This window comes from Lepisma saccharinum, chromosome 8, assembly GCF_977018435.1.
Source record: "Lepisma saccharinum chromosome 8, izLepSacc3.1, whole genome shotgun sequence".
Taxonomy (NCBI): Eukaryota; Metazoa; Arthropoda; class Insecta; order Zygentoma; family Lepismatidae; genus Lepisma; species Lepisma saccharinum.
The window spans coordinates 48,051,884-48,068,179 of NC_139236.1; the positions used below are offsets into that span (position 1 = coordinate 48,051,884).

Below are 16,296 nucleotides of genomic sequence, written 5' to 3' on the forward strand. Positions count from 1 at the left end.
ACCGGACACATAAGAATTGGACACAACAACGCAATAGGGTGTACTACGTGAAAGAGCGGTTGGCATTTCCGTGTCTTCACAAAGGATCGCCCCATTATGGAAATATGAAGTACACTCACCGGCAATAAAAATGGACACCTAGATCCTGAAATACCTTATCTGCAAGGCGTGTGTGTGTTGTCTAGTTCTGAGGCGGTGATAGAAGTTGTCATTGAAAATTTGCTATTAAAATCCAGCTATCGCCCTAGAGTTAGGCAACACACATAACGGAGAGTATTTCAGGATCTACGTGTTCCTTTTTCTATTGCCCATGACTGTACATACAAGTCAGAAAATCTGGATAGAAAAGGAACACCGCTAATCAGTCTAGATTCTAGGAGACTTCCTGCCTGCCAACAGGTTAGTCTGTCAGGAGGATTAGTCAGGAATTTGAGCAATCCTGCGACCCCAGACTGTCTATTGGGCAATTTACCTGAAGGACTGTACGTCGCGAGAATTCTTTGATGAAATCTTCGAGTCTATTACTGCGTCCCAGGATTTTTTGGGGCAGCGCCACGTAAAACTGTGGAGAAGGGGAGAATACGAGTGGGCGGAGCACAATAGTGCGCACTGCTGTAAACTGCTGGTAGCCACAGCCTCGTTGCCCCCTTCATGCACTCCTTTTCCTTCTCATGTTCATTGTTCGAACTCTCTCGAATCACTATACTCCGTCCCAGCTAACCGTGGAGCAGGAAGACGAAAGCAAGTGTCTGCGCATAGTGAAGCAAGACGGTTCCACCAATGAACACGTGAGAGAAACGGAATTATGTGGAGAGGGGAAAAGCGACTGAAGTTACCAGTCTTCCCATCAGTGTCTACTGCTTCGCTCAGGCCAATAGATTTCCCTCGCTCCTCTGACGCTATGCGTTGCCTTGCTCCACAGTTAGCTGGGACAGGGTATACTTGCGCAGGGGACTTGCTTTTAGCTCCAACAGATTCCTTGGACAGAGTGTAGGTTTAACTCAGTTTTTAAAGTGTATTTAGGGGCAAGGTATTTAATTTCAATCTACTAAAATTTTCTCATCATAAGAGTCATAATACAGACAAAAGTTTAACACTATACTAAACAGAAACTCCTGCACATGCCTGTGAGTCTGTACTAGACTCCGCCAACTAAGTTAAGATTTTCAAAGCAGCAAAAGATGCGTGATATAAAAGCAAATAAAGTACGCCAACTGGCCTGTTTTCGTCAGTAGTAATTCGTTCCCAATAATGACGAACTAGCGTAACTGTCTTTAGGTGATATTGCAATATTTCATTTCGTTTCAGACAACTTGGAACCAGTGAACACATTTGAAGCAAAATACTATGGATTGAACTGCGAATGTCCAATATCATGTCTTCAATATGATGTCTCATTGTACCATGCTGACACGTCGTAAGTATGTAATAATTACTAAATACTATTTACTCTGTAATTTTTCAAATTGATTTGGGTTAAAAGCGGACCAAAAAAATGGAAGACGTGGACGAAGTGTTTGATTCTAAAGGCTTGTAAGATAGTGATACTGATAGAAACACGGACTATTCTACATATGAAAATTGACCTAAATAAGTTGTGCATTCTCCTCAATATCGAGTGATGAAATCGTATCGTACACAAGGTGTTTGGTAGAAGTCAGAAGTCTGCTATTATCATTAACATTGCAGGAAGCAGAGAAAGGAATGCTGAATAAGTAATTAGGAAAATGTTAGGTGATTGACTTGAGAGGCGGTTGTAGAATGATAGGTGAATCGAGAGAGAGAGGGGGCAGTTGGCGAGTGAGTGAGATGGAGTGAGAATCGTGGATTGAGAGAGCAAGGAAGTTGGGGGGCGATTATTGAAGAGTGGTGCATGAACAGAGTGAATTCTCACAGGAAGGTCAGGTGTGTGACAATTACCCTTATTGAAGGACGATCTGTGGGAATAATCATAGTCCAAACGGGAAGCAAGTAATATCCTTTTCTTAAGAATGTTCATATCGGTTCAGTCGTGGAGAGTACAGAATCCATTTATTGTTCATGTAAATTATTTTGCATTCCTTTGAACGTAACCTCTTGCATATCTCACATTTAGGCCAAGCGATGGATCGTACCATATCTGCTCGGTTTTAGAAATATTGACTCTGGCAGACCTTGCCAGAGACAGCTGAGAAATGTGTAGCTTAAGACTTTTACAGGCAATGGTAAGAATACTGACCTTTGGCTAGAGGTGACGGGAGGCCAAGCGAGGGTTTAAATAGGTGCGCATGAGAGCGACACAGGATCCTTTTGCCTGGAATCATCGGAGAAGCAGGAGCTATTGGTCTGTTTTCTAAACCGATCATGTTAAGCTATCCTTCGCCCTTATCTGCCATTCCCATTGCTCAGTTCAGTATAAAACCTAATCATGAGTTTGTATTAATGTTAATTGATACATTTGTACCTGCCCAGTAGTACAATAAACCTGCTTCAGGAACATCAAGTGAGCCGATTTTTTTTTTAACGATTTAATCTCAGTGATAGCCTTTTATGACGATTTTTTGTGGATTTGTATAGTGTTCAACAATATTTTAGCGCAATTTTAATGGCTTTTAATTGACGGGTTGACTAACATCAAGTGAGCCGATTTGTTTTTTTTTAACGATTTAACCTCAGTGATAGCCTTTTATGACGATTTTTTTGTGGATTTTTCGCACTACGATCTTACGTGATATAACTTAATTTATTCACTGATTATTTTTTTGTTTCTCGGTCTAAATTAACCTAAGTGTCGTCTGGGCCAAATCTCGTCTGCACCCCCCTCCACCACCTGTTGACAAAGAGGCAGGCAGGACTTGGAAAATTTTCGATTGATGAAAAGATTGGTTCTCCTATTTTGGTATGGGAGGACACAGAGACACTAAACCCGACCTTTCTACGACTACATGTTCGGAAGTTACGAGGAGTAATTGACGGGCTGAGCAACTTCAAGTGGGTCTCAGTGCTGCCAACTCACCCCAAGAAAATTTCACATGTGATATTTTACGTGGGAAGCTAACCTACAAATAGGAGTTGGCAACACTGACTAGTCGCTTCACAAACCTTTTTGTTTTTAAACATTTTGCCATATGATATTTCACAGGCGAGGCTAACCTACAAATAGGAGTTGACAGCGTAGCCTTCTAAGATGATAAGTATGCAGTAAAAATGAAGAAGAAGAATTAATGACGCTAACTGGCGGTGCAGTGTTAATGCTTCCTCTTCTTCTTTTCCTTCTTTCTATCTTCTTTTTCTTCTCCTCTTCCCCCCTCTTCTTCTTCATCTCTGTATTTTCTAGCATACTGATCTATTGCATGCTAACCAAACCTCTTGGGAGGCAGGGGCTCTTGTAATGCCACGGGTCCCCCACATGTATGTATGTAATGCGATTTGGGGAAGAGGGGGGGCCAAAATTTTGAACTTACGGCTGGAAAATGTTTTCTATAACATGTTTTTGTTCGAAACAAATTCATAGATAGATATTGTTAATAAATATTAATATTTTGCTATTAATTGTAAATATATATACTTATTGTATTGTAGCAATTAGTTTTTTGGTATCTAAAAGCGACTGTCATCGTATTTGAAAATTACGCTTTGGCTGTGGACATCTATAGAAACGACAATTTCGTTCCCTCTGCGTGCTAACAATGTTGACAGAATACAGAAATTTAACAATAGGTAGGGCTTGGATGGCGGAAGTTATACTTCCTGTTTTTTTCAGTAGCTGTACAATAAATATGGAATTTCGCACTGGCGTATACAATTTGTTTTGTTCATGTTTCAATACAGACGATGCTATGTGGCTACAGGATTACAGCTGTAACCCTGGCAATTGTTGAGAAATAGTGACGTCAGTTAATAGTATTGGAAATCGTGGCTGGGATGTAGGGGGGGAACCGGATAAAACTAAATGCTCTAGTGTGGAAAAGTTCTGTTTCATTTTGAACTTCGTTGAAGAAGAACAGTGAACAGTTTATCTGGATTTCCAAAAGCGTGAGTAACTTTGCTTCTTAGATTGCATGAGTTGGCCTTGATTTATAAATATGGCGTTGCTTTTGTGAGATGAATCTGAAAAGCCTAACAGACGTAAGGGATTGTCTATGGAGGGTAACTTCCTGAAAAACCAAACAGCCCTTATGTATTGTGGAAGAAAATATACTCACAAAAACATACAAAAAGAGAGAATATAGAAGATGTTTTCATGTCTCTCTCTGCTTTATATATTTGGAGCATGTTGAAAATTTAATGTAACTATTTTTTAAGAATTTGTGAGCAATATGTTATTCGTGAATTCTTAAAAAACTAGTTGTATATTGCTTTTTCAGCATGTGGGTAGCTGGAATATATATATAGCTCGTTTGTGTGCCGTTGTTGGTAGGAAATATGTGTGCGGGGCATATTTCAAAAATAATAAAAAAAAGGTCGAAATGCGTTAAATTGTTAGAGGAAGGCAAGAAATAGAGGGATGTAATCGAAGAGTTGCGTGTGTTTGATATCTAGTGGAAGTACATAGTTATTCGAATCTTATTATTTAAAATATTTAGTTTTTATGCACGCTTATTGATATTACACCTAAAATTAAATAAAAATCCGGCAACTATATCCAATTATGCTTATGGCTACAGCGAGCATTCGCAAAAAATAGCAATGATGTGGCTTGAAATTTTGTTTTTGCTACGTAAACAATGACTGTGCCAAAATATGAACAGACTATATAGATTGAGAGATGGATAGAGAAGTTAATTTAAAATTTAATTTCATAATTGCAACACGGAACTTAAATATACATACACATAAATTAATTGTTTTGGTGCTGATCACATCACACATTGCCAACTATGTATTGGACTTCCCATATGCACAGATATGAATATTTTTGGTGTTGTAGTGCAAATATGTTGTCTGGGGCCTCCCTTATGGCGCAGTGGTAGCTTCGTCGCCTTGTATTCAAGGGTCCCGGGTTCGATACCCGGTGGAGGCACAAGTGGTTTGGATCCCACTTTAAAACTGTAGGTCCAGTCCCGATTAGCCTTACTGTGCATAAAGTGGACTTAAAACACCAACTCAAATGTTGTCTGGTTCGAGACCTGGACATACAGTTTAAAAATATTATGGTATTATTGCTGAAATTATTTGCAATCTTGGCCAGAGAGAGGAAGAAAAGTGATATTTTTTTTAATATCGAGCCTATATTTAAATTTATACATGTGCGCATGCGCGCAGGGGGTGAATTTTATTTTTTGATCGGGCGGGTTGTAAAGTGAATGTACATGTAGGAAAAGTACTAGTATATACATAGATCAAAGTTACATGGTTCTAGGTCCCATAGGAGCCGAGAAAATCAATGTCTTGGAAAACGTCGTAAGACAAATATCTTAATATTTAAGAAAGTCGACTTCCGGCATCTCAAGATGTTACTTCCGGTCTGTCAAGAAAATTTTCTTAAGACAAAAATCTTAAGACGTTTTTCAAGACATTGATTTTCTTGGCTCCTAATTGAGCTAGGATGATGATTTTAGGTTTGCTGGATAGGATTCGACGAGAACTATTCGACTGGCAAATAAAATCGATTCAACCCCCCTCAAGTTTCGGAATTACAGACAATTTTTTATTTTTAGAGAAACTTGATTTGCCGGCTTAGTTTTTACCCTTATTCGAAAATTTTAATAGCATTCGATACAAAATTAGAAGTACTCTACAACCTGTTGGGGCATGGTGACTAGTGCTTGCTGTTTTCGAGTTATTTTAAATTTAAATTTCAAGATGTAATTTCTAAGATGTCTTGTAATTCATAAACTATGGGTTGTAGGAAAACGATTCTTGTTTTATCTGCTATTGCTCGACTAATACTATAAAACATAAATAATGCTTATGGTTTGATTTAAAAAAATGGCGACCGGAAATAACTATGTTTTTCTGAAATTATGAATGATTTATACTTCATTCGCCAAGAGGGCTGAGGGTTAGAAAAAAGAGATTGTTTGGTAGAAAAACTTAAATAGAATTATGTACACATAATATTTTTGTGTTTTCTATACACAAACATATTTTTTTTTAAATTATTTACAGGGTTGATTAAGGAGCAAGAATAGCATATGCATAAATAACACGCACCAAACCCAGCACCATCGTGAATTAGCCTTCCAAGGTTTTTTTTTATTGCAAAGCATTTATTTTGTGGCACTCCACTAAATATATATAAAATAACATACCCCACAAATATTTTTTTAACAAGATGCAATCGGTAAAAATTTGTCCTACGTGTGAAACTGGTGTTTCAAGTAAAAATTTCGAAAGTCACCGCCGTACCTGTGTACCTGGTAAGCAAGTGACCTCTACAAAACCATGTCCCAGGTGCGATAAACTAATCACTATTGGTAATCTAGAAAGGCATATAACAACATGCAAAGTCGTCGGAGCACCTGTCCCACGCTCGACCAAGAGGAAAGCGAAAGCCGACTTGCCGCCATCCGCCAAACGCGTCAAGCCTGTGGCGAAAGCGAACCAGTCTGCTTCCGAGGGTTTGTTAGAGGACTTTTTCCTCACTTCGGAGGGCTCATGTGACGTGCGTAGCTTTTTGGAGAACGTGCAAGCCAAAATTATTTCCATCCTCAGCGATGCGCTTGCAACGCACTCCACCAAATTCTACGCATCGCTATGTTGCCAGTACAAGAAGCCGTCTGATGAAATTTATAGCTTCCACAACAATACCAAGGCGAAGACGCTGCATCTGGCGGATGTCGACAACCTAAAGGCCATCTACAACGAGTTTGCCGAGGAGCTGGTGGCCAAGCAGGAGGAGCATCAAGCTATGGGCTCAGGAGGTTCGCTGTGTGGTGATCCTCACGAACTGTGTATCAAACTTAACAAGTTTGTGCTTCTCTCCGCGTCCAGCTACGTCCCCTTACCACGTACCATTGTGGCAAAGAAGGCCGCCCTGAATATTCAGAACAGTGACGCCAAGTGCTTTCTCTGGTCGGCGCTTGCAGCGTTGCACCCTGTCCAATGGAAAAAACAACCGCGTCGAGTTAACCACTACAAGCAGTACGAGCCAGAGCTGAAAGATGCAATAGTTGGGATCGACTACCCGGTGAAGGTCTCGGATATTCGCAAGTTCGAGGCCCGTACACATAACCCGCAGTTGGCTATCAATGTTTATGGCCTCACTGAGAAAAATGTGGTGTACCCTATTCGGGTAAGCGACGTAGACAACAAAGATGCTCAGAAATCCATCTTTTACTCATCAAGGATGAAACTCACCATCACTACACCCTCATCCGTTCCCTCTCCAGACTTGTTTCTAGCCAAACAAGCAAACAAAAACAACACATAGAAGTTTGGCGCAGGTGCTTTTCAATGTTCGAGGGACAGGATTAACGCGGTTACCAACATGTTCGAGGTTCCAACATCGCTGTCGAGAAGCTTGCTCGCCACAAACTTTATTGCAATGCCAACGAGATAGGGGTGGCAGTCTTGCCCAAACCTGGCACTGTAGATATATTTCACATGCACAGTGCCATGGTAGAGCACCCTGCTAGCATCATCGCCAATTTAGAGGCCTTCCTCAAACCTATCTCCACATGCGATCCCAATCCCAAAGTTTCATCTACTACCCCTCACCAACTCCACGAGGCCTCGAGTTATGCTTATGTTGTGGTGTTGCGAGACCGACTTGTTGACCCCGAGCCCTATGTGTATCGCGGTCCCGACGCAGTCAAACATTTTCTAGAAAGAATGGTTGTGGAAGCCAACAAGATAGGGGAGTTCCTGTTGACCCCCAAGTCTATGAAACGGCTGTCTCCAGACGAAAAAATCAAGCACGAGAAGGCTACTACCTGTCCTGTGTGCACCCGGGAGTTTAGCACCAACAACCGTAAACTTCAACACCATGATCACTTCAACGGCAGATACATTGGTCCTTGGTGCAACCGGTGTAATTTCTTGGCCCGGGACCCGCGCTTTATCCCTGTGTTTTTCCACAGTGGCTCGGGGTACGACTTCCACCATCTGGTGCCACATCTTGGGTACGACGACATGCGAATCAACGTCCTGGCGCAGAACGAGGAGCGTTACATTTGCTTGAGCAAGTGGGTGCGAATCCCAGAATCAGGCTCTTCCATCGAACTTCGTTTCCTCGACTCCCTTAGGTTCCTCCGGCCAGCCTCGATGCCCTGGCGAAAAAGCTCAGCGACGAACAAATGCTCATCACCTCTGCCAACTTTCCAAATTTGGACGCCGGTCTCTTCAGGCGTAAGGGGGTCTACCCCTACGAACACATCACCGACTCTACCAAGTTTGCAGAGAAGTCGCTGACTCCTCGAGCAAAGTTCTACAGCAAGCTGCGAGGATCAGGCATCTCCTTGAGGACGACTACAACCATGCTCAGTCCATGTGGTGCGAGCTGGATTGCCAAAATCTTGGGACTACCACGATGCATATCTAAAACTCGATGTGACGCTCCTCGCTGATGTGATCCAGGCGTTTCGTGCAACTGCGAAGACCATCTACAAGCTGGACCCTGCATACGTCTACAGTCTTCCTGGACTGGCATGGTCGGCCATGCTCCTTGTTACAAAAGTTAGGCTTGAGCTTCTTTCGGACTTGGCCATGATGCTGTTAGTAGAACTTGCCGTCCGGGGTGGAATGGTCCAGGTGTCGGAGCGACACTCGCATGCCAACAATTGCCACATGGCCACCGGTTACGACCCCTTCCAACCGCCCAGCTACATCATGTACACAGACGTCAACAACTTCTACGGACACTCCATGATGCTGCCACTTCCCTCCGGAGGTTTCATGTGGGCTGATCCCTCCAAATTTGACGTTGAAGGTTTCAGCGATGTGGAATGCGGTTTTTTTTGCCAAGGTGGACCTTGAGTTCTCCGAGGAGCTGCAGGATTTGTTCTGCGACCTTCCTCCAGCCCCGGAATTCAAATGCCCGCCTGGGTCGAACCAACCAAAGCTCGTCATGGACTTCAAGCCCAAAGAGCGTTATGTTCTGCACTATCAAAACCTCTGGTGGTTGATGGAGCAAGGGGTTACCGTCCGCACAGTACATCGAGTTCTTATGTTCGTGCATTCTCCATGGTTGAGGCCATACATCGAGCTCAACACCAAACACCGCACAGTCGCTACTTCTGATTTCGATCGCGATTTCTTCAAGTTAATGAACAACGCAGTGTTTGGGAAAACCACGGAGAATGTGCGAAATCGTGTAGATGTGAGGCTAATATCAAACAAAGCACAATGTCGCAAGCTTGTAGCAAGCCCGTTATTCAAGTAATGTACTATTTACAATGAGCAGCTTGCTCTGGTGCATATGAGGAAGAGCGAGGTGATGCTCAACAAGCCAATCTATGTTGGTGCATCAGTATTAGACCTAAGCAAGCTTCACATGTTTCAAGTATATTATGGGATACTACGCCAGCACTATAACGACAATATCAGCCTTCTCTACACGGACACAGATAGTTTGGTGTACCACGTTCGCACGGATAAGGATATAGCCACGGTACCAACTTTTGTGAACTTTTTTGACACGTCAGGCTATTCCCAGGTGAACCGATACAAAATCCTTGCTCGCAACAAGAAGGTGCATGGCAAACTCAAAGACGAGAAGGACGGAGATGTAATTCTTGAGTTTTCCGGTCTTCGCGCCAAAGCCTATGCTATTCGGGCAGAGGGTTCCATCACAAAAAAGCTAAGGGTGTGGGGAGGCAGGTCGTCCAAGAGCACCTCAAGTTCGAGGATTACGTCAAAACTCTTCAAACTAGGACGCCAATTCTAGGAGTGGAGCAGCGCATCCAGAGTGTCGACCATGTATTGACAACCAACAAGATGAGAAAGGTTGCCCTGGACGCACGCGACGACAAGAGGTGTGTTCTGAAATGTGGGATTCACTTGCTCCCGTGGGGCCACCATCGTCTAAAAACTAGTAAGACATGCCTCAAATGTAGTAAATAGTATGTATGTATGAAAAAAACCTCATGTAACAGAAGTTCCAATTTAATATAGCCAAGATACTAGAACAATAGTGTTTATCTTCAAAATGCAAACAGGTGGAGGTTTGGGATTTTTTTTATGGAACTAACTCCCTGCCATGCCCTACGGGGTGAAAATGGGGAACACGCAGGGCCAAAAGAGGCAGTTTCTTTTGAGCGGTCAAGTGTGATTATTTCTAAAAATGCATCAAAATTAATTTTTTTTCAGATTATCCTCAAAAAATCTTCTCCACAAATATAAGAAGATGTTCTATGAAGCATGCTCAATTGGGGTGTAGGGGGTACCTTCCACGTAGGCGCCCAAAAGTCAACCTCACTTCCACGTAGTGCACCCAGGACTAATGACTAACGAGGCTCTGGCGACTGGCACTATGGCCAGTATAATTTTGTGTGTGTTGTCCTGTTTTTTGTCCTTCTGTGTGCTGAGTGCTTGTTTACAGCCTCAGCTTTTAACAAAAGTAAGAACATTTTAAGATTGTTAGTTATGCAACGTTAGAGTTGTTATTTGTAATGGTAAGGGGCTGGTCCCCGTATAATGTGACCGGAGCAAAATAGCCTAAGTGCTGACGCTCCCAAAATTTTAAATTCAAATTCAAGTATGCTTAATTATCAGCCTCCACTCTTCGCTGTACATCCTGGACACTGCGTTCCAGGTTAACAAAAAATCTAATATTTGAACCTACGGTTAGTATAATTTTTATAGAATTATGCGATTCTTTTTTTTCTTGTACTTAAAACTGTTCGGTCACTCTTTTATTGTTGACATCATACACAAAAGTTTTCTCTGCAATAAGTATGACGCTGCACAGGGTGTTGGCAAGGCATCGTGGAACTCACAGACAATCTTGATGTTGGTGCGATCGTTAACAACCACCTGCTTTCCCTTCGATGTGTTAGTGACGAACATGGGTCTGCGAGCTATGAACTCGTTGGGGTTGTAGTACACGTCCACATTGCCGGAGGTCACTCTCTTGTAAGCTGTGTATGCCTCGTACAGTTTCAGATAGTCGTTGTTTGCAATATTCAGGTTGTAGTTCTCACGCGGGAATATCTCGTTCCTGTCCTTTTTGAGGTAGATGTTCTTGATCTTGCAATTGTCGAACTGGCTCGAATCTTTTTCTTGGTTGTTGTCCTCCCCGTCTGGAAAAGCACGACCACAAACTCTGGCATATCGTACCGGATGCTGTTAAACTGTATGGTCACGTCAAATTCAAAATGGTTGCCGGAAGCAGGTTTCTGCACGCACTGGTAACCGTAAAATTGGATGGGTACTTGGGGATTCTTCAAAATGTCTGCTTTGTACTTGAGAGCGTAGTTATTTTCGTATTCCACTACGGGCATGCGCAGTTCCATGGACTGGATGATGCACTTGGCAGGATCAGGTAGTGTGCTGGGAAGTGCTGAACCGTCTGCACTCAAGGTGCTGTAACGCATCAGCGCATTGTTGTCGTTTGAGCTTCTGCGAAAAGTGACGCGCAAACCACACTTCCACATAATCTCTGTGTAGTCGGAGAAGAAGCCAGGAAGCAGGCGCATGGAAAACAGTACTGTGTGACTTTGAGTTTTGATTTTTGTACCTGCTTCGAATCCCCCTGCCTGTTGTATGCTGCATCGGTATTGGAGAGTTTCAGTGTTCCCACTGCTGCAGAGGTAATCCCGGGGTAGTCAACCCTATCGATGACGGCGCCATGCTTTCTAACTTCCACCTGCGAGAACAGGTACGGCACAAAATTATCTACAAGTCTTAAAGTTGCATTGGCAAGAAATGCTTTGCCGTTGTCTCTCTTCACAACATCAAACTTGATATACAAATCAGCTCTGTGAGGGTGAATAAATCCATCCCCGACGTCCACGTCGTATTTTATCTCTCGATTCGCTTCGTTAAGGTTGGCAAACGTGCGACGATTGGGAGGGAAGGACTGCAACTCGTAACTTTTGATTTGCTCCATGATGGTTATTTATTATATGTTAATCTTCACGACGGCAGTGGTCGTGGCTCCTGCAAAATCAACTACCTCCCCCTTCTCGTTGGTAATTGCCAATTCTATGTTGTCTATCCGATTACGAGATACAGGAGAGTATATCGGTGGGAGGGTGTGTAGATAATTGGCTCCATAAACTCAGAGTTTGGTTTGAACGTAGCTATAATACCTATTTGGTTGTGACTCCCTGAGATGCCGTGCAAGGATTTGGTGATCATACCTTCTGCCACATTGGAATGTATGTTCAGAGTCTCAATGGCTAGAAATTTAGGAATGTTAGCACCGATGTGCTTGATGCCAGGTTCGAGCTTTGTGTTGTTCTCGAATCCCAAAAGCTCTCCAATGGTACCCAGGTCTACGGTTTCCGTGGCAGACACCAGTTCCACCATGTGAGTTACAGAATTTTACGACAGCAGTACACTTCTTGGCAATTGAGCCTGCAACGTAGACAGATTGTACTGGACAGGGGAGATGCTGATTTTTTCGCTCCTGTAGAATGCACGAAGAGCAATAGATTTAGGATAGATGATGTCGTCGTGCAATGCGAGTTTCAGAAGCAAAGTCTCGCTTGTGAGATGGAATACTCCCATAGTGCTTCAGGTGCCAAATGCTTTCTGGAAATCTTCGATTGTTGGGTTATTTAATTGGGAGAGGAAGACAAGCATGGAAACGCAGAGATGGCCACAGTTCACATCGCTGAAACCCTGAATACGTTCGTCATTGTAGTAGAGGTTGGCAACACTGAGATACTTTATCAACCCAGCAGGTGGCATGCCTCCGAATGAATCGAAAACAAATGCTTTGTTGTTGTTGGCTTTGAGGTAGCATATCCAATGTGTACCTGGATTTTCGTAACTGTCCAGGTTAACCACACCACACTCTTTTTTCTTCACAACAGAAGGTAGAGAATCAGACATGAAAACGCCCCTGAAGTGATTGACCCCCAACAATTCGATCAGAGATTCAATATCGAAGTTGGACAGGGGCTCTTCTTTTTTTAAACTTTTTCAAAGCTTCGAGGTTGTTTTTTCGCTTTTTGGTCACACCTTCCCCCTTCTTCACCATAGCCAGGTTATGGCGTTTCTGCTCTTCTAACTCGGCCTTGTTCTTTTTTGCATCGATGACGGGCTTGGCAATGGCGGCACTGCCTCCTGCCAAGCTGCCTACAGCACCCAATGCTGCCAAGATAGCCGGGATGCTGAATATGAAACCTCCAGTCTTCTGCTGCTTTCGCGAACCTTGTAACCTCCTCAACTGAGGAATGCTAAGCAGCAAATTCATTCCATGACCTTTGTCAAGCAGGAATGTTTCTTCTCGCGCTGCTTTTTGGTAAGCAATCCATCAAGAGCTCCGAGAGACTTGAGGTTTGCGTAGGGTATTTGGTAAACGACACCTTTGGGCTTCATGGTGATAGTATGTTATTTATATATCGTGAAAAAGGTAAGGCTTTGCCCCCTAATGCAATGAAGTGATGATAGGTTGGTTATACAAGTTGCTTTTTTTCACAAGGGTTATTTAGTTACAATCCCCACCCTAATTTTCGTTTTGTGTTCATGGCGATGGTCGTACCCAATGCAGCAACCCGTTCAACTAGCGAGGCATCTCTGCTGACGAGTCTCCCGAAAGCTGCATGCTCCAACTTCCTGTCAGCATCATGAGGTGCGTCAAGATCTGTGTGAGTATTGTAGGCAATGTCGTGGTCCTTGCATGCAGCGTCCAGTGGGTTCACTCCCTTGTCTCCTCTTTCCAGTCGCTTTTCGAGTTTGGTACCCGGACCGCAGTACTGGTAACCTGGCAGGTGCATCTCGAAGGGTAGCTTGTTGATAATATCGTTCACGAGACCACGACCCTCGGCTACATTCCAGAATTTCGGAGGCAGGGTGTTGATGATTTTGATGAGGTACCCTATTCCTTTCCTGTCGTTGTCAATGAAGTTGCTAAGCTTGGTGCTAATCATGTCCATGATGCCCACCTTCTCGTTGTGGAAGTTGCGATTGCCTGCATTTTCTTCACCTGCGATAACCAGCAATCGATCGACAAGCTTCCTTACGTCGTCTACCCAAACAAACTCTTTAGGTAGAGTATTGTAAAGTTTGACACCGCTGCCAGTCTTGAGCTGGGTCCATATTGGCTTGATGAGGTTCCTGTACTTTTCTCCACTGCTAGATTTCACGCGATTCTGTGTCGCGTCGTTGTTTAGGTACAGGGCGTTCGTCATGATCAAAATTTCTGTGTAACTTTGGTAATCCTCGTCTGTATAATCTTTAGGTTGCTTCTTAGTGATAAGTTCCCACAGTCCCACGGTGCCGGGATACCTAGTCCAGCTGTTCTTCTCGCCCAAATTGATTTTCACGTCGTCGCCCTCGAACGTGACTTTTGACTTTCCAATTTTCCAAACCACACCCTCGTTATGTTCCATGGTTGGGTACAATCCGAATACCTCGTCTTTTTCGAATTTCCCGGTGCTTAGGTAATCCCTCGCCAACGGACCCAGCTCGACTAGCTTGTCCGAAGAGGTACTGCCTAGGGCCTGACGTCTCGGAGCCGGAGCAAGTTCGAACGGAGTGGTGTGAATGCTGGATATCGGTTTGGGTATGGTATAATTTCGAGCCGTAAGTGGCACAAGCTCGTTGATTAACTCTTTGTTTTGCTCGGTGACATCTTTGATTTCTTTACCAAGTCCACTGATGGCATCGATGATAGGTTGGTCCTGACGCTTTTTCTCTTCGTAAATTCCACGATTCTCGGATTTCCAACCCTTAAACCGTTTTGCCAGGTAGCTACGCAGCTTCAGGTTGTCGTCTGCAAGTTTGCGTTTCATTTTTTCTTGGTATGTAGTTATTTATAATAGATCAAGACGTTTCTTGTAACGTTGCAACGTTTAGAAAATTATTAATTTTGTTTCTGTATTTTCCGTTATTGGGTTTCCTCGTCATGTCTATTGCCTCCCCGATGGCACAGTGGTAGCGTCGTCGCCTTGTAATCAAGGGGTTCCGGGTTCGATACCCGGTGGAGGCACAAGTGGTTCGGATCCCACTTTAAACTGTAGGTCCAGTCCCAATTAGCCTTACTGTGCATAAAGTGGACTTAAAACACCAAATCAATAAATCAACAACAATCAATCAATAAATCGTCATGTCTATTGTGACAAATCCGAAATCATCATGGTTCCAGCATGAAGAGCAAAATTTTGAAAACTGATTGTAGTTTATGTCCCCACCTACATAATCATCGTAAGCGTGTTTTAAATTGGTGTAGTCTTGACGAAACAAACAAATGAAATTAGCATTGTCTCGGATTAGCTGCTTGGGGATTTTGGAAAAAGTCTGAGCAAGGTAGAAGCAGTCCATGACTCTGTGCCGACCCTGAGTAAAAAGAAATGCGAATTCTGGTTCTGCAGGATCACATCGTCAAAAACCACCACCGAATTTTCGAGACAGCAGTCTAGTGGTATCACTTCAGAAGCAAATATAGCTATGCCTAGTCCCTCGTACAGTTTCGTCATCTGGCGATACTTCGATTGCTCCAAACTTTTGGAGAAAACATACAGGTGCCTATTCTTCCAGTTTAACCAGTTCGGTGCAAGAAGAAAATTATCAATAAATAACGTTGTTTTTCCACATCCAGAAGGTCCAACAATAAGGCAGCGAATGTTGTCGGGTAGAAGCTCGCCATTTTTCCTATCCTGATGTTCCAATGGAAAATTTAAATTACAATGTTACAATATAGATAGGTACCATTATCGGGAAATCTGAAACATGAGATATGCCAATCACGAGTAACAATAATGATGAGAATAAAGACAAAATTTGTGGACAGGCAAATGTTTTCGCAACAGAAGAGTCAGGGAACATCAGTAACACACTGCCGGACCCTAATCGGTTTGATGTGAATCCGAATTTGGAACCAAAGCAAAATGAGAAACTCTTAACTGCTTTAATTAAATATCTGCATGCTTTGCGTGGTCAAAAGATGATATAGGTAAACCACGAATTATAAACATAGAATTCAGCTAAAAGATGACACAGAATTCTACTAAAAAACCGTACCAGATTCCAATTCACCTCCGTGAAGAAATTAAATCAGATTAAGCCTTTATTAAGGTAAGGGGTAATTTCCCCCACTCAATTATGCTTCAACTTTCCAGTCATCCTCGTAAAAATCTAAGAAAGTTTTATAGATTATGCCAAGATTGTCGTATATTGAATGCATCTTCTGTATTTGACCGTCTGGGTGTGAACAATATAAATGAAAAATTATACAATATGGGGGACCAAGACTTTTACTGTATT

The 16,296-nt window shown here is 42.9% G+C and overlaps 1 protein-coding gene across 1 annotated transcript in view; it reads left to right on the top strand.

Moving 5' to 3' along the window:
- The window catches only part of LOC145991770 (sodium channel protein Nach-like), a 77,419-nt gene that overhangs the window by 51,716 nt on the left and 9,407 nt on the right, over positions 1 to 16,296 (top strand). The window contains exon 5 of the mRNA XM_083127820.1: positions 1,309 to 1,417. Coding sequence (XP_082983946.1) covers positions 1,309 to 1,417 — 109 coding nt within the window. The remainder of the gene's footprint in view (positions 1 to 1,308; positions 1,418 to 16,296) is intronic.